Below are 22217 nucleotides of genomic sequence, written 5' to 3' on the forward strand. Positions count from 1 at the left end.
CCGGACAAGTCACCCGACGCCCCGCGGCCGTTTCCGCCGGCCGCCCCCCCCGCGGCCCCGCGCTCCCGCCCGCCATCCCCAGCGCCCTGCCCTGCCCTCACCTCTCCGCCCGCCGTCCCCTGCCCTGCCCTCATCTCTCCGTCCGCCATCCCCTGCCCTGCCCTCACCTCTCCGCCCGCCATCCCCTGCCCTGCCCTGCCCTCACCTCTCCGCCCGCCGTACCCTGCCCTGCCCTCACCTCTCCGCCACCGCTCGCCCCCTCCGCCGGGCGCCCTGGCCGCCGCGCAGACCTGCGAGTCCCGGCCCGGCCGCGGCCCCTCCGCGGGCTCCCGCCGCCCCTCGGGGGCGGGGGGGTAGCGGGGGGCACCGCTCGGCGCTTTGTGCCGGCGGCAGCGCTGCCCGCGGCGCGCAGACCTCCGCGGGGCGGCCCAGGCTGAGCCCGCAGACCGGCGGGCAAAGGGAGGCGGGTGGATGCTGCTGCCCCCTCCGCCGGTGAGGCTCTTAAGTTAATTGGTGCTAATTAAGAGCTGGCTGCCCCAGGCAGGGGCATTTCCTTCCCCTCCGTGCCCTGCGCTCCCCGGGCTGTAGCGCCTGCAGCCCCCTGCCCCGCGGGATGCTATGGGAAGGGGGGTGGGCAAAAAACTGACTTTTTCGTTGTTTTGTGATTCCCAATCCAAGATGCTTTATCTTAAACTGCCAGAAAGCCGTACATAGAAGCCCCTGCTGATGTCCGACCGTAAGCTTTGGCAGGAGCGCAGCTCCCTTCCGGGCCACATGTCAAGGTTTCCCTCCCGCAGTGCCAGAAAGCAGCTCTGCCCTGTGCAGACACTGCGCGGGGACTGCCCAGAGCCTGCGCGTCCCCTGGTCCTACCGCTCGCGTCTTTGGGATGGGTCCCATCCCTGTTGCACAGCACCAGCGGGACCCTGACGTGCTGCCACAGGAGCTGGAGATGCCTGGTTTGCCATCAGAACCCAGCCTGGCTCAAGCCTTAAGGCTGGGTGTCAGACACTGGGAGCCCAAGGAGCCGCATCCTTCCCGAGTTTTATACCCGAGGAGCCCAGGAAACTGTCAGGCACCACACAGCTTTATTCCCCGGCCTCAGAGGGACATGTTTATAGTCTAGTGGATATTTCAGCAGGTTGAAGTCTTTCAACAAGTCTTATCGCTCCGCTTCAGCAATTCCAGGAGCCAAAAAAATCACTGCGCAACCTGTTTTATACACAAATCTCAGTGTTGAGCCATTTAGGATCAGGACTTTTCATGAGAAAGTTTACCAGGCCTAGCAACAGCTTTCCCATGTAAAGAACTAAATTTCATTTTTAGAATTAGATTTTTTTAAAAAAATATAATTGCCAGTCATTTTTCACTTGAATTACCAAAAGAACCTCACAAAACATTTGTTCCTGGGTTGAGGAGGTGAACAACAGAGGAGAGGAGTTGTTGAGTAGAGGAACAACAAAAATCTGCCTGCTTCAGTCAAAATAAATATTTGTGTTGATTTTAGTGTTCCTGGGAAAATATTTTTGTGATCAAAGAAAGTTGTTGACCAAATCTTCTGGGGAAAACATACCCCAGTTGTTTATAGTCTATGTTTGGTGTCTTGTCCCCTGCTATAAAAGAGAAGCAGTGAAGTTAAGTGGCAACAGCTATTAAGCCTACAGATAAAAGCTGCCACCAAGTGTCCATCAGAAACAATTTTCCCCTATTTTCTTTTAAGTACATCCCAGTATCTCTTAAACAAAGTACTTAAGTGCCTTAAATTAAGGCAAAGAAAAACCTACCTTGTCTTTTTGCTTAAAACTGAGCATGTGCTTAACTATTTTGTTGATTACAGACAATAAAGTTCTCCAATTTTTTACAGTGTAAATCAAACCAATAGCATTGTTTGAAAGAGAGAGTATCAGTTCTTTGAAATAAAGTTTCAATAATATGGACATGGTGTGGATTTCCATAAGCTCCTGTCCATAGCACCTATTGATTTAAAACTCGTGTATTTTTAAAATCTGAATGATTTGAAAAAATATTGAGATTCCATGTGAAATCAGAAACTGTTCCATATAATGTTGTTTTTAATTCTGTAGCCAAAAGATTTTATTTTTCCTGAATATGGTCCTTATGTTTCACTTGTTCCATTTTGTTCCAAGTGTGATGTATCAAAAGTTTCCCTCAGTAACTGCTTTGATATTAAAAACGCAAACAAATAATGAATAAGGTTCTCCTTTCTGTGGCATGGCTCTTAGCAGGGCTCAAACAGATTGCTCTGTTGATTTTAAAAAGGCCAACCAACAGTGTCTTTGATATCATAAAATATTCACAGTAACATATTAGAGAGAGCAGTAATTCTGGACTTGTTAAGACCTCAGACATAGCCTTGAACCTTGGAATTGCTTTATTTTGAAGGAGGGAGTGCCAGCAAGGCCACATACATAAAACAGGGAATCCAGTGCTGTTTCATCTGATAGTCAAACGAACAAAACACAGAGGTTATCATTAACTTGTTGATACTGTAAAAATTGACTGCAGCTACAGTATGTATTTTTCCATCCAAATGGAATAATTTAAATCCTCCTCAGGTTCTTACATGATAGGTAAAGTTTGGGTTAAAATATAGGCTTTAGCCACAACAGAACTGTGTTGATTAATTTTTCAAGTGTTTAATAAACACTGAGAGAGATAAAGGTAAAATCCCATGGAGATTCCCAAAGTAGGCCTGCATAGAGTTTATATTAACTTTGAGAAGTTTTATGTTACTCTTTCATCAGTAAATTATGGCTGGGTAGAGCACAGGTGCAGAGTCAGTAAAACTTCACTGGTGCAAGTTAAGTTTGTAAGTCAATGAAAGTTAATGTTAAGGGGGTTTTCCCCTTAAAAATCAGTTTAACTAAGCAAATTAGCATCTTTACCACTAGTGCCACCATTCTGAGTGCTGGGGCAATAAAACTGCTTTTATGTGACAAAGCTATCTGAGAATAACTGAGGACACCAACTGCAAAGTGACCAAAAAGTGGCTCAGGCAACCTGGCTCTTGCCTGCTGGCAGGAAGGGCTCGGAAGAGGCAGGGGCTCAGCTGGGGAAGCGACACAGCAGAAATACTGCGGTAAAGAGACAGCACCAAGTGCAGAGAGGGGCTGTGCTTATATCAGCAAGGAGCTGAGCCTCTCTTGGCTGAGCCTGGGTGGAAAAAACAGGCTTTTTAGTCAAGTTTCAGTATAACACAGGCAGAACCAGTATCTGCTCATGCATGCGCTCCTACCAGGGAGGCTGGGGATGTCAGGAAGACACTGAGAGGCCACTTGTTCACTCCTCAACCTCACCTGCTACTGGAGGTGGCGAGGAGCTTCCCTGGTACCCAGCAAGGAGGCCAATGCAAACAGGGACCACCTGTACCAGCACACACACACACACCCCCACCCCACCCCCCCCCCCCCGGGCTCCTCCTTCCCCAGGTGAGCAGCCCAGCTTGTTACTACCCAGGTACCTCCCATTTCACCAGGATCCCAAAACTAGATTAGCTAGCTCAGCAACAGCTTGCACACTAATTTAAGCCAATTTGAGTGCTTTTACACCCTGTGATGCTTTCCTGCTGCTGAGGAGGAAGAGCTTTACCAATTCTGGTTCTCTGTGTTCACCCATACCTTTCACTGTTCTGGGTACATGGTTTCTCTATCACTCCTCATGCATTTTTGTTGTCTGATCTACCTTACTAAACCTAGTTTTTCTACTGGATTAGTTTTCTCTAATTTTGGAGAGTAATATTGGTTCACAGAGGGATCTGAAGCCAGCAAGGATGCACAGCCCTGACCAGCAAGAGGTAAGCAGGGTCTCTTCCTTCTGCCCTGTTAAACTGGGATGATGTGATTTTTGGAGGTGTGTCTAAATCTGGCTTGTCCTATTCCCTGCAAGAGCCACCACTGAGGGGGCTGGGCAAAAAATGCCCAGGGGAAGATCCTACAAACTGTGTGAAGCTGTGCCCTCGCTCTACTGCCTTAGCTGGGTCAGGCTTAACACAGGACTATCAGCAAGCTGCTCAGAGGCACGGGAGCTCTGTGCCCTTGCAGGTGGCAGAGATGAGAGCAGGGTGGCCCCTTTCTGTGGGGGGTTCATGATTTTGGAGAGTTGCAACCTGCTTTCCTCTGCTGTTGGTAGAAGCAAGCTATGAATGATTTATGGGTTGGTTTTGGGTTTTTTTTAAGACAGTGTTACAGGATCAGGACTGTTCTCAGGAGCTGTAATCATTAAGCCTGACTGGCTAGTATGAAGGGCTTTAACCCCAGTGAGCTGCTGTTGGGTGTATATCCATGTCAGACTAAGCCCGTGATGGTGCAAGGAAAGAACAATAGTACCGATAGTATTCTAGGGTTTAAGCAAAATATTGTTGTACTTCTGTGTATCTTGAAGAGTCTGTTTTATTCAAAGACTTTTAAATGGTTGCAGTTCCTAGTTTTCTGCTGATGCTGAGTGCGTTGAGCTGGGATGCTCGTGCCTTGCCTTGGGGCACCGAGAGCCCCCAGGAGAGGATCATGGGCCTGTTACTGCCCAGCAGCCTGAAATACCTGAGCTTCATGCCTGAGAACTAGCATGATGCATGAGTCAGCCCCTCCTGGTTTTCCCTTTCAAGCACACCATTCCCTCATCCCTGTTTCTTCCTGGCCTGAGCACTAATTTCCTTGTTCCTCCTCTCAGCCTGTGGTTTATGTGGAAATTAGAAACTCTGTGAACATACCCTTCCTTGTAGAAGTCTTTCACTTCTTGACCTGCCTGTCAAGGACTCAGGGGACGCAGTGTCTCCAGCGCAAAGTTGCTAAACATGCAGGGAGGAACACGGGGCCACGATGGGGGTTACAGCAGTGCTAAAGTGGGGCATGGGGAGCTGCGGGTCACAGGCTTGTGCCGTCCTGACGTAACTCTGCAGTTTCTACTGTTGTACCTGGCTCATTTCAAGTGCAGAAATGGCCCTTGGCAGTGGGAAGGGGCTGGGAGTGGGGACATGGCTACCAGGAGATAGGACAGTGGGGACAGTGCAGAGAGCTCTCAGTAGCCATGTGGCGCCCAGGGCTATGTGATGTTACTGTGGGCCTGCCATAACATGCTCTTCAGGGACGTTGTGCTACTTAGTGAGGCAGCATTGGCAAAACCTGGAAGAAGAGAAAAATAGACGTCCCCCTGACTCTTTATTGTTGCTTTTTTTTTTTTTTAGCATTGGGATCCTGACTGCTGAGTGTTAACTGGTGTAACTGAGGGTGGGCTCACCTGGGGAGCAGGGCAAACCAGTGACCCGGATCCTTCTGAGTCTCTCAGAAGGAAGATGCAGTCAAGACTTGAAGGCATCGATCTGTTGGGTCTGCTTGGTGAGGCACTCGGGGCGTGTCGGGCACATGGCCAGGGTCGCACAGGGGAGGTGCTGCCTTGCTCTGGTGCCTTCCCTTTGTTTCCAACTCTGATATTGCATCATTACTTTCCAGACACTCCATGCACATTGAGTTCATGGTTAATGTTAATTTTCCACAGTGAAAATATTTTTGTATGTTTGTTTTTCTTTTCGCTGTTAGCACTGAAGTGTATGCTTTAAAAAAAAAACCAACAACAACCAAAACCAAAAAAGCCTTGAGGTCCTTTTGTGTAGACCAGCCCTGAAGGGGAGGAAAAGGGCTTTAAGAGGCTGAATTAAGGGTCAGAAGCTGCATGAAGTAGGAGTTGTCCTTGGGCTCATCTAGTGCTGAGCACTTCCCACCCTGCTCATGTTTGTGCAGAGTGCTCAGACAGTGTGAAATCACGGCTTCACCCAAGCTGGAAGCGCACTGCTGCGTCGCATTGGGGATGGATGCGGGAGGGAGAAGGCTCTGTGGGAGTGGAGACAAGCTCCTGTGGCAGAGAAAACCTCCTCTGCCTTGGAGGGGCCTGAGCAGGCACAAGCGTTCACAGCCAGGTCCATGCTGGTCTCTAATGAGCCACAAGCTGAACCAGCTGAGCCTTTTCTCTGTTGCTGCCTGAACACTGAAGGTGGGTGCTCCTGCCTTGCCTCCCTGCCCTGGCGTGCTGGATGTGCCCGAGGGACTCGCTTGTGTCAAAATGTGGTGCAAGGGACAGCTCTGACACTTGTGGTGATGGAGAATGCTGCAGCATAACAGGTCTTGTGGGAGGGTGGCAGATGTGGATGGCATCCTGTTCAGCCAGGTGTTGGTCCTTCCCTCCTGATGGCATTTACCCATGTGCTCGCCCAGCTACCACCATCCCCAGCTCTTCTCCCGCCATACCAGAGGTGCAGGCAGCTGCCTGCACTGCGGTGAGCAGACTGTGTGGGAGTGGTGCTCTCTTGGGACAGCTTGGCTGTGAAAACCAAAGCTCTTTATTTGGTGATTTTTTTTCCAGAAACTTTGTGTTTCTCGAATAAAGAGACCTTATGTAAATCTCAGTTTCAGTTTTAAAACGAAGTAAATAACTGTTTGGCTGGAGGGCAATGGCAGCCCAAACCAAAATGCAGCTTGAAGATGCAGGAGCAAGCCAGAATGTGTTCTTTTTTTAAAATTCTCCAAAGTCTGAGCCAGTCATTTTGAGTTTTGTGCAGGGTTTTCCCCCACTTTTAGTATTTCGGTGATTGGCCCTCTAGTGACCCAGGCATGCTTGTACTTTGCCAGCTGCCCTTCCCTCCCTCTTCTCCTGGGTGAGGCAGGAGGAGGGAAGCCCACAGCTCCTTGAGATGATTCCTCTTGCAGGATTGGGCTGAGTGGAGACACTTTGTTCAGCATGCAAGTTGCTCTTAAGGCATCGTAAGAGGAAATTAATCTTTTTCAGAGGAACCTGTGCAAGAGGAACCCACATGTATCACTTCAAATGCTCATGCCTCTTTCACAGAAATACTTACAGTACGTGGTATCTTTAAATGTCTTCAGCCCAGTGGGAGGTTAAACAATCTGGAGAATCTGTTCCTCTCCCTCTTGCCTGCTATATTTTATTTGGGTTTTCTGTTGCTTGGAGTCCTTGATGGCAGCAGATGCCTGGGCTGGGGTTTGAGCTGTGCAGTGCACAGTGCTGCTCCTGAGGGAAGGACCTCATAGCCCCAAACTGAAATCAAACAGTCTCGCACTGAGTACTCAGCAGGCATCAGTGGTTCTCTTTATAATTTTCATTTTGATATTCCAGATTTAAAAGACTCGTTTGCAGGTTTTTCCTTTCACTAGAATAAAAAGGACGCTTTGCCAGACAGTTATAACTTCCCTTGCTTCTCATCTGGGGAAACCAACTCACGTCCCCCTGAGAGGGCTGACACTGGGAGGAAACGCTCCCTGCTGGGGCCTTCTCTGGAGATAACAAGGGAAGACAAGTGACTGAGCTGATCTAATTGCTCACTGCTGCTTCCCCTCCACACTCTTCTTCTCAGGTTTATTCCCTGTGGTGCTCCTCCATACCCTCCCAGCTCTAGTACCTGCCTGGTGCCAAGTGGGTTCAGTTCATAAAATCAGTGGAGAACTAACTTGACTACAAATAAACCCCAAATAATATGAAAACCCACCCCAAAAATACTCACTTCTGGGGATGGGTAATGCACTGAATCAAGAGGAAAGAACTGAGGAGGGAGCAAGGTCTCTGAGTTTTGGCAGAGTGGGCTGTGAGTGCTACTGGATTAATTAAAGCTGTACTATGTAATTTCCCTCTTGGGTGCAGCACAGCTCGGTGGAGGCAATATCCTCCCATGCATCCCACCACCTCCCGTGAGCTGCCCCTAACGTGTACAGTTGCTGGGGGACCCGTGTGGGTGTAGAGACCTGCCCACAGCCCAGCCCAGAGCAGTTATTTCCCTTTGGGGCTCTGGGGCTTTCAGGGTGGGAGTGTGGGGCTGGGCAAGGAGGGAAAAATGCAGTTCTTGAACTGCTGCTGCCTTTGGGAAGCTGCCTGCAGATGCACCCCAGGACACCCTAAATGCTTTGGAATAAGAGATGTATTCTGTGAGCAACCACTGTCAAGGAAAGGACACCTGCTATCTGGGTGAGCAGCTTCAGGGGAATGGACAGATCCCATTCTTTCACCTTGCAGGTTTTCTTGCACAGAGAGCAGAAAACTCTGTGCATTCCCCAGCCTGCTGGGGAGAAATAGTCCTGTTGCACCAGCCCCTACAAAATCCATTGCTAACCCAAGATGTCTGTGGAATCTGTAACGCAGTTTTGAAATACCCTCTGGGAAATCACTTTTATATATGTCAAGACTATTCCAGCAGTACTTTTGTTCAGCTTTATTTTATAAAATGTATTTGAAAGGATTTTTGTAAGATATAACACAATTACTGTAGTTCATGAAAATCATGCAAGTATTTTGACTTGTAAAAATAAGATTAAAAAAAAATATTTGTTCTTATGAGATATCCCTTCAATGCCTACATATGAGGATTAGAGGAGCTGGAATTTCATGAGAATTTTCACCAAGTGATAAAGAAGATGAGAAATATGACTGGAAACCAAGAAGATGCATCTGATAGTGAGGAAGAGACTCCTTCCCTCTGGCTACAGAGACAGAGGCCTCTGTGTTGCTGAACGTTGGATGCCCTGGGGCACGGCAGCCAGACTGAGCGGCTTTATAGAAGAACTCTTTGCTCTGGTAATAGTGAACCATTTTGGAGCATGTCCCTGTATTAGCTGATACAGAGGAGAAAAAAAAAGTTGCTAAGCTCAGTTTAGCAAAAGTAAAAAGCTCAGATGAGCAAAAGTTCAGCTTTTTAGTTTTCTGGGTTTTTTTCCATACAGTTTAGAATCAAAACATTGATTTCGTAGCATCTGTAATATTTGACATACAACATCAAAAAGCAAAGCAGCAGTAAGATAGGGTCTAGCTGTAGCATTAAGCCCTCAAGGAGGATCTCAGCAGCACCACAAGCATCTCCTTCCAGCAAAAGCTGGAGGGGATGAAGGAAGGGGGTTATTAATGAACTTGTTTCTGGAGTGAAGGCTCATGCTGCCTTTACCAGTTGAGTCTTATCTGTAAAGTTCACCCTCCACCGTGGCTCGAGGCCCACAGGTATTTGGCTTGCACAGTCCACTTTAGGTTCTGGTCACAGCTTACCAACACTTGTCTGAAACCAGATGCAGGACACCAGTGCTGGTATATTGAAGCTGAAATCTGAGAAACGCCAGTGGTGCTCAGTGCAACAGCTTGGGTCTTATGAGGAGTCTTACCTTTAACTTTAAAAACGAGATCTCTCTTTTGTGTCATCTCCTATTTAGACCAGAGACCTTTACTTGTTAGTACTGCTTTGATGAGGCAGAGAGCCACTCTTACTTTTACAACTTTAGCTGACAACTTCCTGACCCTTAAGCAGCTAGTAAAGTGTAACTCCATATTAGCAAGGATTATTACTATTATGGGGTGTAGGGGAAGGAGGTGCAGTGATAGTCTCCAGCATCGGTGGGACTTCTGTGCTCAGCTTTCAGGAAATGGTTGTTCATTTTCATGCTATATAATATTCAAAGCATTCCACACCAGTATTTGAATTACGTGTCCATGGCATGTTGGAATCCTCACGGAAAACATAATGGGCGGCTTTGAGACTTAGCAATTCATGAGGCTGCTTAAAGGTGAGTCCTACTGGTCCTGGTACCCTGTGGACTAGTTGATGACATCAAGTAAATATCTAAATAGCCAATACAGGCTGTTAGCGCCAAAAATGTGGAATTGTATGATAATCCCACACATGTCCAGGCTACACTTTGCTGGACTGAGGTCTCATGCATTTCCTACTTTTTCCCACAGACTAGTTTCTCATCTTATATTTCATTGATATAATCTTGATCAGGATATATCAGGAAGCCAGTAAATAAGCTGTCTGTCCAGTAGGGATCATAAAAGAGCCCATTTTGTTCTGAGTAAAAGATCTGCAGCCATACTTCATCCTCCTGCTTCAGAGAAAGGATGGTTGATCCAGAGGCAACATCATGGTTCCCAGTGTTGGCATCAAAAGTCTTGATCCGGTACTGCCCGTTGTGGACCAAGCCAATGGCCAAGTGTTTGTTGGCCAAAGTGATATCATAAGTGAAGTAGTAAATACCTGGGATGCTGCATATAAATTTCCCACTGGAAGCATTGTAATGTCCTCCCTCATTCATCAGGATCCTGTCAAATTTGATGGGCAGCCTTTCCCTTGGGTAGCTCTTTGACACTGCCACAGAGAAGGCAGATTTGGCTTTGTTGGCGTTACAGGTGCAGGGTCCTGGCATCCCGGTCTCACCCTTGTTCCCTTTAGGCCCTTTCTTTCCCGGTGCCCCGTTTTTTCCAGGATTACCCTTTAAACCCTTGGGCCCTCGTGGGCCTGCCTTGCCAATTGCTCCTGCTTTTCCCTTTGGTCCTGGTTTGCCGGGGTTTCCTGTTCTGCCTTGTGGACCTAGAAGACAAATAACCTTGTAAATTTTTCAGTGAAAGAGATGATATGGCAAGTGGAAAGGGGTTGTATCGTCGTAGCAGTGTATTTTCATTTAGGAGGAAAACCTTGCTGGTGAGAATCCTGATGAAATACCACCTGGAGCTGGACATCTGACAGGTCTGACTAAGCATGTTAAGTAGGTGGTTGGCATGATAACAGTGGGACTTGGGAGCAGGAGAGTCTGTCCCTTTTAAGGATCAAAAGGCTGGTTCAATTATCTGGCTCACTTGAGAAAAACGAGTAATTAATTATAAATCTAGCCAAGAACAAGCTTTAAATGTTTGGGTTTTTTAGAAGCGGGACAGGTTTGTGAAGACTTTAGAACCTAGGTTTGAGCTGATAGAGTGCTTGTAATCTCTTCTCTCTCTTTTTTTTTTTTTCTTTTTTTACACTTAACATGAAACTGTTTAAAAAAAAAAAAAAAAATTCTAGGTATAGTAAAAAGCCCAGCCTAGCTGGTGGATTGAACAGTTGTGAATCAGACACCCAGTGCAGGGACTGCCTTGAGATGGGAAGCGAGTTGGACTGTGACAGTGATGCTGAAACTCCTGCATGTTGCTGATTGCGGTAATGTCTGATATAAGACAAATTCATGGGGATTTGTACCCTGTCTCTTGACCTGCTGTAGCAAGACTAGATTTAAATGCAGCTGTGGGTGGAAACCTGTTCTCCAGATTCCCTCTTTTGGGCGTGGGAGAAGAGAGTAAGATGCAGCTTTGTCAAGCTGGCGTTATGCTGAATCAGGAGTGCACTCTAGTGTGGCAACGGGAAATCGCTGCTTTCTCACCATAGCTGGTCCTGGTGCTGACTGACTGTAAGGCTGGATCTAAAGCAGAGCCTCACTCAGGATTAAAGAAGGGTTGTTATTTGCTTTGATTTAGATTGAGCATGGGCAGAGCAGTGCCTGTCATCCAGCTAGAGCACTTTGGGGAATAAGTACTTTATTTTTTCACCTGACTTTGTTTTGCTTGAGAGCAGGAATCAGAGCCCACTGCTTTGTCTCATCTAGAGAGCATGTATCAGAACAGGGAAAATCTCACTTAAAATGAAGGCAACAGGAATTGCGTACAGCATTAAGATGCTATCAGCAAATAATGCGAGTCTGAACCACCCTGGCAGGAGCTGACAAGCGTGAGATGTTGAAGGTGGGAGAGTGGAAATTTCTAGAAGAGTTTCCTATGAGATGTTGTCTGTCCTGGGGCTCGGATTTGGGGTGACAGGTTGCTGTTAACTCAGCTGTTGCACTATTGCTTTTACATTTTACCCTTGTTGTGGTAAGAAGCGTTTTTCTCCTACCTTCATCGCCGTGCTCGCCTTTATCCCCGTCCTTGCCATCCTTGCCATCTTTGCCCGGGAAGCCCATTCTGCCGACCGTCCCTGGAGCCCCGGGTGCGCCAGGTGGGCCGGGTGGCCCGGGGGGTCCCGGCAGGCTGCACGCCAGCTGGGGACCTTCCTGCAGCGCTCCCTTGGCAAAGCCCCCGAGAATGTGGTTTGCCACACAGGGCACAGTCCAGAGGAGGAGGACAGCGGAGATCATGGCGCAGCCTGTAAAAAGGAGATGGGACGTGGCTGTTATGTGTGGGTGCAGCGGTGTCCCCTCCACCAGGATGGTGTGTTGTAGACACTTGCATGAAAATGGGAGATAACTGGGCTTTTTTTGGCAGGGTGGGGGAGCTGTTTGATTTGGTGTGACATGAATTTAAGGATTTGGGTCATGGAGTTTTCTAGGTCTGACCAATATTTTTTTTCAAACTTGCTCTTCTCCAAGTATCTGTCTGTGGACATCCCTCATTTTGTTTTGTTCCCTGGGCCTCCTTTCCCCTGAACCACAAGTAGCAATGGCAGAGGGGTGCAGAAAGCAACTGCTTGGGACTACTGGAGTGGAGGAAGGAGAAAGGGTTTTGGTGTAAATTTCCCCAGTGAGTCCCACTCTGCGGCTGGGTCACTGGGGTTTCTTACCAAGCACAAAACCTCGTGTGATGCAGGGCTGAATTTAGAAGGGGCTTGCGGAGGCTTTGGGTCAAGGCAGTCCTTACTGCATTTTGCCTGGCGGTATGAACTGAGCCCCTTGGCTAGCTGAGAATGGCCCGTTCCCCATCGCAGCTCGCCTGCATGGCACTGCACAACCTGCAGCCCAGCCCCTTGCCAAGTCTCCGACTCAGTGTTGGGGTGCAGCCACCCCTGCAGCTGTGACCAGCCCCCCTGCAGCCTCCACTGGGGGTTTTCTAACCTCTTGCCATGCTGACCAGCGCGGGGGCAGTAGCTCAGTCTTTATGTTTGTTACTAATATCCACCCTCGAAAAACAGATAACTGTTAAAACCTCAACCGTTGTTTGTCCCCTGCCTCTGTAAAGTGAGCCATTGCTTTAAGCATAGAAAATGCCAAGGGCTTTTTTAGTGCATCCCAGGCTCTGCCTTCATTCACAGTGGGAGGCTGAGCCTCCTGGGCTTGTCTCACTCCACTCCTGGATGGGGACATAGTGATAGAAAATAATTTCTGGAATAATGCCATTCCCATGAACCTGCTAATAATACAGAGCACCTAATATACAGTAAAATATCCCTCTGGATGTTTGCGCATGGAGCTGTTTGCAAATAGCTGTGCTTCATGTGCAACTCCTGAGTAACTGCATCTTGAAATAGTGCTGAGATGCATCAGCAGCTTAGAGAAGATGCTCAAAATCAGGCTGATTGACAAGAGCCCATCTTCATGCATGACCCACCTGGGACTCTGGGCATTAGAAGCATTTAAAATAGAATTTGGGTTCTGCACATGGCTACAGATGTAGTAAAAAAGAGAATTTCCCCTATGGTATCAGTTTCTGACTACCCATGGGAAAAGGTGCTCCTGCCATCCCCTCCCCAGAGCAGAAGACATCCCTATGCCTGGGCTGAGGGCTTTTTCCTCCCTTTGCTCTGCTGGTGAGGGAGGTTATGGCTATGGCCACCAGCTCCCCAGCAGGGCCAGTGCTCCCTGGTGGACACTGACCATGGGCTGAGGGGAGATGCTGATGGAGCCCGGCTCTTTTCCACTTGTATGAATACAGAAATAAGCTGGTGGGGGGATGAAAGGCATCCCTGGCCCTATTGCTTTCTTGCAGCTTCTGTAGGTGGAGTAGCTTGGAGAAATGAGAGATGAAGCCTAAAACTGCCCCATATGAATCTGTGGCTGGTTGACTGTTTGCTCGGTAGCTCTTTGATTAGGAGAGATCGAGCTAAAGCCAAAGGTGGGGTGTTTTAGGGTTTGTTTTGTTTTGGGTTTTTTAAAAGGAGTTTTCCATGTACCACTTTGATACAACTCCTGCCCCTGGGCTAAGAGGTGCACACTCTTATTTGATGGAAAAGACTCCTATGAAATTTAGTCTTTTCCCTTGTTACAGCTACCTCTGACAGAAGGTGATTAAACATTTCACAAGAATTATCTGTTTGCATGGGCTTTCTTATCACATCCTCAAATCCTGCTAATGAAATACAGAATATAAGCGAGGATTAAAAGCAAGAAAACTGACTTTCACATATTTCTTCAAGCTTTGGTGCCGAAGCAAATTTGTAGTTAAACACAGATGCAATAGAAGATGAGCTGGGATATCCCAGACCTTTCAATCTGTCACTGGCCTTTCAGTTAGGCAAGGTCCTGCTTGGGATCAAGTCAAATACTGGGAAGCTATAGCATCTCTCCAGTAGTGTTATGTTTAACTCCGGCACTGGAAATAAGATGCTTAAAGTATTGTATAAATTTCATGTTGGCCTTAGTGCTCTCACCCTGGTATCGGCTCCTGAAGGGATGGAAATGCGTATTACATGCTCCAAATCCAGCGAGCAATATGCTACATATTAATGCTGAGTGGGAGCCCCCCAGATCTGCGATATGTATAATTAAGAACATGCAGAGGAGTGGGAAATGCAAAACAGATCTCCAGGCTGGATTCAGCTGCTAAGTCATTTTGTTCTTCAGCTCTCTTGCTTTTCTTATACCTAAGTTTACTTGTTGTTGGTGAAAGCTGTTGATTTAATGGTCTTGTGAGACAGAAATCACCAACCAGTATTAATGTGGACAGTTGAATAAAGGCTTCTCAGTTCACAGAAAGGGAAACAAAACGTTAAAATGCTTGCAGAGTGGGGAGATCCCAAGGAAAGCTCCATCCCTGCTTCCTAGTAACCACCTCAAATAGGGCAGAAGAGAAGTGAGAGGCATATGGAGGTGGATGACACTAATAAGTTGTGGCAAGGGAAAACGTCATTGTGGAGCATAACCTGGAAAAAAGCTGGGACTGCTTCATGTAGAGAAGAAATGGGCAAGAGGGAGCACAGGGCAGGAGGACAGCTCCTTCTCTTAAAGTTTCTTACCATAAGAACTTCTATTACCTTCAGACAACCCAGCTAGTTGACCTGATGGGATAAAAAGTGGCAAACACAAAATACCCCGAGGCTGGGAGGTTAGTAGTACTGATACTTGGGTAGACGGGGAATATTTGACTACCTGGAGCCCTGCTCTGGCACAGCTCCCAAGTCGGTGTTAATTAACGGCTCCACAAGAACATTTCATCCCATATCACAGCAGTGTGTGTGGGATGCAAAGCACAGTCACATTCACAAGAGAATCTATAAATAACCTCTTAAAGAAATCTCTTTGAAAGAAAACAAACCTCATGCTGTTCCACCTTAAAAGGAAAATTGCTCCTCGATGTAGAACGTATGAGCTCCAAAAAGCAAATTGGAAACAGATCAGCATCTTTCCTCTCCACAGTACGGGCGGCAGGCCTGTCACTGGAGGCCATGCAGCATGGTTTCGGCTGAGGTCTTACTTTTCTAATGACACTTTAATTAATGTCTTTGCTAATAGGGTTTTGAAGACTTTTTGGCCATGACCAGTGCTTGTTGTGCGAGAGTGTGCACTGTGCCCAGGGGCTTACAGGAGCTGACTGGTGGTGGAGGACTGCTTAGGGAGGAGAGGAGATCCTGCATTGTCTGACTGAGTGCAGGCACCAGGCGATGGCTGTAATTTGTACCTGCCACTGAAATGTGAATGTTCAGCTCCTCAGCACCTGGGGAGAGCACTGGTATCAGGCATTGATTTCAGCACGGGAAAAGAAGTGGACCAGCTTCACTTAAACAAGCTAGCTCATTGTCTGCAGCACAGGCACAGCTGGCCAGGCCTCAGGGCTGCCATGCCCCAGCTTCTCCCCAGCAGAGCCTGGGGCAGCACCAGCACTTCTTTGAGGTTATCAAGTACATTGGTGCTGAGCTTGGGCCAGAGCAGAGGTGCTCCAGGCATTCATGTGTGTAGTGCCTCTCCCTTGGTGACAGCATGTTGGTGATGGGCAAGATCTCATGCACGCAGAAATGCTTTTCTTCCCTATACTTAAAAATATCCCATCCATCCATTGAGTCACTCTGAAGTAATGTCTTCTAACATATTTAGCAGCAATGGTGCTTTCTAGGTTGCTCAGTCAAAGAAGACCAAGCCCTCGGGCTCAGGAAATGGTGCAACTTGTGATGGACAAGGGCAGCACTTAATTGCTCTGAGGTGAAGGGTCTTGGAGGAAAGACCCTTTCAGCTCCCAGATGCTAGGTAGGCTCTGGCTGAGAGCTCACGTTCTGATCATAGCTGGGTCAAACCTCCACCCAGAGAGAGAGGACAGAGGCTCAAAAATGTGCTGCAAATGTCTGAACCCTGAGGTGGAAGGATGAGGCAGACAGGTGGAGTGACAGGTGTCCATCAGCTGGGTTTGAGAGACAATGATTCCCTGTGTCCTTCACCTGAACCAATGGAAATTGCTGCTGTGGGTCTAGGGCATCCCCTGGGATCAATGTGGTCTGTAAAACTGTGCTGTGAATCCCCACGGGGTAATTTTGGGGAATACTTGTCAGGAAGCAAACCAGGAAGGGGATGATTTTGGAAAATATTCACTCCTGAATCTTAGAGCTGGAACACATCTTTATAGAAAATACCTCAGGGCAAATAAAGCAATAAAGACAGAGCATCTCTGATTTGTAAGCATGGTACATGCAGAGCTGAGCATTTACTGTCTTCTTTCTTCCTAACGAGCCACATGTTTAGGGGTCTTCACTATAATTATGTAATAAAATGTAATGAATGACTCCAAGCATGTGTCTGAAATGGGATGTTCTGACTCTGCCTCATGGCCTTTATGTGACACTCACTTTCTGTTTTAGGACATTTTGTTGTCATCACTCCTTGCTTCGGTGGGCCCTTCTCTTCCTGCCGGGGCTCAGGACCTTGGCAGAGGCTGCAGGGGCTGGGGAGGGGACACTGGGGCTTAGCTTTCCTCAGGATTGAGAAATGCTGGGAATGGGTGGGCTGCCCAAAGGGGCCTGTTTGAAGCAGATATTTGTACACTCAGCAGAATTTGAACCTGACCCCTCCATGCTGAAACCCGAGCATCCTGTGAGCTTCTGTAGCACGTGAAACACCTGTGCAGGGATCCTGCAAGCCCGTGCTCTCTAATAGCTTTTCTGGGCACATTCCTTGTCGCTGAAGCTACAGCACATCACTCTGTCACCTGAGAGCCTCCATCCCTAGGAGCTGTGTCCCACAGGGCTCCTTGCAGTCCCCAGTCCCAGCCTGCAGCTCCCGTTCCTGCTGGCTGCTGCAGCGAGCGATGGGCTTGCTGTTGCTGGAGGGGCCTCACAGACATCAGCCTGAGGGGATATATCTCCTGCCACGTCTCCCCTATAGCTCTGGCTGCCACAACATCCCTGCTTCATGTGGCTCCTGCAAGCCCCTGTGCAACCAGCCTCATCCCAGCCCTGCTGCAGGTGAGCTTCCTGGGCCACTTCACAGTTAGGAAGCCAGACAAATCCTATAGATACTTATGCATTAAAAAGGTGTTTCTCTAAGAAAAGAGTGAGCCCCAGGCATGAAGGATCAATTGTACTTTCTGGTGCTTACAGGGCAGGTGGGCTGAAATCCTGTCAGAGGAAAAATCCCTGAGTGTTTGCTGGACATGGTGTGGTTTGGTGGCGTATGTGGTGGCCGGACGGTGATTTTTGGCCGGGGAAGCCACCCTGTGCCATGCGGTGGTGGTGTGTGCCTGCCCATGGGGAGGAAAAGCACAGCAGGGGACAGAAAGGAGAGAGGCTGGGGGGAATTGCTGCTTGGAGGGAGGGAGGAGCAGGATGCCCTGGTAGCCCAAAAAGGGACCCAGCAGCAAACAAACGACTGGACCGTGACTTTCTACTCGGTTTCCTTTCAATATTTGAGGCTTTCTTAAACAAAACAACCATCTTCATGCTTCAGAATTTCCTAGCGTACCTCAAGGCATCTTAATTAGTCTTCAAAATAATCATTACTCCTGTGAGCCTAATTCTCAACTCTGGTGGTTGCCCTGTGGCATCCCCCAGGTGGAAACACAAGGAGCCCTTGGGCACATGGGGCTGATTTAGATAAAATAAGTTGTGCTGCTGGTAACAGCAGCTGAAATGGACGTATTTAATTTCTGGCATAAGCCAGTGAGGTTGTTGTACCAGATATGAGTTTGATCTGTATTCTGCTATTGCACAAAGCAATGTCAAAGGACATAAAGGAGAGCGATGTATCTTCTGTGCCTGAACCTGCATCACCGTCTCAGCTTTAGGCAGACAGGGATGCCTGTGGCAAACCTTTCCGAGCCCTGAGCTAAAGCCCTGTTACAGAAGCTGCCGATCTGTACCAGAGCAAAGGGAGAGGCTGTGGTTTCAGCTGTACGAGGTGGGTGCTCCCAGCGAAAGCCTGAGGAATGTTTCCTTCCTGGGGTATTTCTTTTAACTGGCGATTGTTGCCTTTATGGATTCCTGTGCAGGCGTTGGAAACCTGAGTACTCAATGATTTAGACCTTATTTGGTAAGTTTTCGAAGTTAAGGTTAAGAGGAGGGAGAAAAAAAAAAAGGAAAAGTGAATCTACTTACCACGACTAATCTTTTCAGTGAGATCTTGACAGGCGCTGGGAACCGACACTATTTTAAGCAGATGTTTTGCTGCAGATCGCTGTCATGCATGGAGTCCAAGCCCTGTCCTGCCCCAGCAGCGTCCTTCTGAGGGGTGTACAATATTGACTTCTGCCTTTTTTATTAACTTTTACTCCTTTTTGTGCAGATTGCTAGCTTCTTGCAGCAGCTCCAGGTTTTGGCTCAACGTTGCCAAAGGCATATTTTTATTATTGTGTAATGGGTCTGCGCCTCTTCCTCTGTCACGTGGCATGGGAAGAAATTTTTACGCACATATGGCTGGAAAGCTCTTGATGCTTGGGGAGCTGTTCCCTTTTTCTCTCTCCCTTGCGGTCTTGTACGAAAGGCTCAGGAGTTGCCTGGATCATTTCTGACCAGTTCTGCCCCTCTCTGCTGTAGGGACATAAGGGGATGGGTAACTCAGATCAAACTAGGGAACAACTTTGACACTTGATCCTGGAGCATTAGCAAGGGAAGCAAATCTTGTCCTAAGGGTGGAAACTAGTTTCTAAAACAGTTTAGACAAACAAGTAATATTTGTCTTTATTCAATCACTCCAGTCTTGAGTACAGGACATTGTAGTGAAGCAGCAGCTTTGCAAATGTGAGTTTTGAGAGGAAACTGCACGTGCCTCAGCACTGCTTTGGGTGAACACGTGAGACAAAACACAGAGACTTTGCCATAGGGATGACATGGCAGGAATGTTTCTGTCTTTGGAAAGGGTTGGGATTTTGTTTTAAGCTTGCAAAGTAATTACAGAACTCCTAGTAATTGCTTGAGGTAAGGCAGTAACACCAGAAGTAGTGGCTGAAGCCGGAGTTCAGCTTTAGCTCTGCCAACACAGAAGCATTGAATTGCAGTAAATCCCTGTCCCTTTTTTCCCTCTGCTGCAGCAAGTCATGGTGTTGTAGCTCTGAGAAATGTTGATATCCCAGCTTATATCAGCCCATTAAACCCAGAATTTACAAAAGCCTTACAACTCTCAAAATCGACAGTGCTTCCCTAACAGCCCCCAGGGAGGTGCAGAGAGACCAAGAAGAGTTGAAGAGTTTCCTGACCCCCCTCCCCCCCTGCCCACCCCTTCCATCCCTCCCCGCTTTGCAGGATGCTCTGTGATTCTGCCAGGGTTGGTATGGACCAGACTCGGACCAGACTCAGACCAGACTTGCCTTTTTAAGGGAGTGGTGGGGAGAGTCTAAACAGGAGCAGTGAGATGACCCAGAAGTAGAGCCTAGCCCCACGGGTGCCCAGGCTGGCAGCATGGGAGGTTCTGGGGGACCCATCACCCTGCTGGGAGGGCAGTGATGGCCCTGGGGCCATCATCACCCACGTAGAGTGGGTCGCTGGTGGGCCTGGCTGCAGCCTGCGGGTCCCGCTTGTGGGTGCGTGGTTCCTGCTCTGCCCTGGCCAGGATCCTTCGTGGGGCTTGGGAAGGCATGTGCTCAGTGGCAGGACTCCAAATCCTGCCCTATTGCTCTCCAGACAGTAAATATTTTCTGCTCAGTGCAGATTATTAGCTGATTGGGAGTACGCTGGAAGTATCATTCCTTGCTCTGCCAGAATTTATCTTATTGGAGCTGTTGTGGGTTTTTTTTAAGCTTTCCCCTGCACTTGCTGTTGGATTGTTGTGGGAATGGATATAATGTAAAAATGAAGTATGTATACAGTTTGCTTTGTGAGCTGTAGTCAGTTCAGCTGCCCCTGGGAGGGGTGGGAATGTTTGGCTGAGGAAGCACAGGGCTGTTTTCGTGCTCTACTGATGGTCCCGCAGATCTCCTTCAGAGCCAGCGCCCCAGCCCCCTGCTCCCTGACAACTCAGCAATGCTCCCTGCTATTGAACAACCCCCAGGAGAACAACCCCCCTCCCCAAACCCATGCAATCATCGCTTTAAATTTCACTGGGATGAGGGCTGTTTTAGGAAAGCTACCATATGGCTGCAGAGCTCTGGTGTGCCCGTGGGGACCTGCCCCCAGCCCCACTTCCCCCTTGGCATTGGGGTGAGCACAGGTGGGGACACCCCCACCTCCAAGAGCCACTGTCCCTTGGGGCAGCTCTGGTGATCGGTTGAATGTGAATTGTCACTTTTTGTCTGTTTCCATAAAGTTTGTAGGAACCCAGTTCTCCTGGAGACCCTCCCCTGCCCGGGTGTGGGGCTGGAGTCAGCCAAAAGACTCAAGGCACTGCATGTGCACGGGTCCTGCCTCAGGTTTCTTGTGAAACCAGATGAGAACTTCTTGTGGGCTTTGCCAGGGTGCCAGTCGGTTGGCCTGGGAAGCCACAGCGGTTTCCTCAGACACTAATGGTGTTGAGAAGAAAAAGCCCTTACCCTTATCCCAGACCTGCCCCATGGCAGCTGTGCTGAGGCACCAAGGCTTTGGGTTGAGTGTGGAATTGGTCAGGGGTGAAATGATGCTTGAAAATACAGCAGTCCTGCTGGGCAGTTCACGGGAATTTGTGGTTACTGGTGATTTTGTGCCCAGATCCACAGCGTGTTGAAGGCAGCAAGAGCCTGACCTAGTTCAGCAGCACAGGGAGAGGCAACGCCGGGAAGCTCCTGCCAGGCAGATGGAAAATATGTCTGTGCTGCAACGCCGAGCTGAGCTCACCCGGGGTCCCAGACAGCTCTGCTGAAGAACATGTTTGGCAGCACACTTTGTTAAATAAATAAACTGCCCGTTCACAGAGAAACAGAGCAGCCCTGAGACTCGGCTCTCAGTTCATTTTGTTTCAGCTAGACATTGCAGGGAAGTGTTACAAGAGATTGCGTCCCTTCTGGGCTGCTTTTTAGCAAAAGCCTCCCTGCCATGACTAACGCGGTTTCACCACTGATCATGGGGAAGGCGGCTCGTTGCTGCAGCGCGGGGGCTGGCTCGGGCTGTCACCCACCTGGGCAGACCCCCATGGGACATGTGGGTGCCCACCACAGATGGGCTGTGGGGCCTGTTGTGGTGCTTCCTCCTCAGCAGCAAAGCCGCCCTGCCCGTACCGCCCCTCGTAGCCCCCGCACCAGCCTGGGAGGTGCTGCCTTGCCTGGGCTGGGCGATGCTCTGGGCTGGCGTGGTCCTGTCCCCCTGCCCGCATCCCCCGCATCCCCACCAGTGCCCTCAGCACAACGCGCAGTGGCTTTACATTCTTTAAATAAAGATTGTTGGGGGGATGCGAGGCTCGTGTTGCAAGGAAAAGGTGCTTCATCCAGCACCTACGGAGTAAAAACTGTAATTTTAGCTCCACTATAGCCTGTGCATGTGCTTTGGGTGAGAAACGAGTGTCTAAAGGTGGGCGATCGCCAGGTCCTGACCTGGGACAGCAGGACAGGACTGGATCCCGGCGAGGAAAAATTTTGCCTTATTTGCTTTCTGCACACTAACACATTTCACCGTTACCAATACGAACCTTGCAGCAACGGCTTTGTAACCAAATAAAATGACTCAGCAAATGCCAAAATTGCTGCAGTTCACCCAGAGGCTGGAGGCAGCCTAAATACAGCCTTCCATTGCACTGGGCAATGGCAATGAAAGTGTACCTCTCTTCAAAGATGAGTGTAGGTGCTTTGGAGTTTTTTTGGGAGATACTAATGGGAAGGAAAAAGCATTTTTCTACCCGACAGGCCTCCTGGCTTAGTGTGGACTGGTGATTTGAGTAATTTTTATTGCCCTACCTAAAAGGAGTTTGGAAGTCTGTGAGCAGTCTTCAGAGAGTGATTGTCCCTCTCCAAAAGCCCCCATAAAAATGAGTCAAATCTCTGTTTAAACTTAAAGGATGCCCTTGAGACCATTAGCTCTGCTTAGGAACTGCAGTCCTAACCCATTAAGATAAAAATAAATAGAGCTTATTTTAGGAAGAGGGAAGTGGGAACCAGCCCA

At 48.6% G+C, this 22217-nt stretch overlaps 1 protein-coding gene across 1 annotated transcript; it reads right to left on the reverse strand.

The window, feature by feature from the left end:
• Positions 1-8213: 8213 nt before the first annotated feature.
• On the reverse strand, positions 8214-18540 carry C1QTNF2 (C1q and TNF related 2). The gene is made up of 3 exons (XM_074838426.1): positions 18315-18540; positions 11703-11951; positions 8214-10367 (listed from the first exon to the last, which is right to left on the reverse strand). The coding sequence occupies exons 2-3, from the start codon at positions 11941-11943 to the stop codon at positions 9754-9756; spliced, it is 855 nt and encodes a 284-aa protein (XP_074694527.1). The 5' UTR covers positions 11944-11951; positions 18315-18540; the 3' UTR covers positions 8214-9753.
• Between the last annotated feature and the right edge of the window lie 3677 nt (positions 18541-22217).

Source organism: Strix aluco, chromosome 13, assembly GCF_031877795.1.
Source record: "Strix aluco isolate bStrAlu1 chromosome 13, bStrAlu1.hap1, whole genome shotgun sequence".
NCBI lineage: Eukaryota > Metazoa > Chordata > Aves > Strigiformes > Strigidae > Strix > Strix aluco.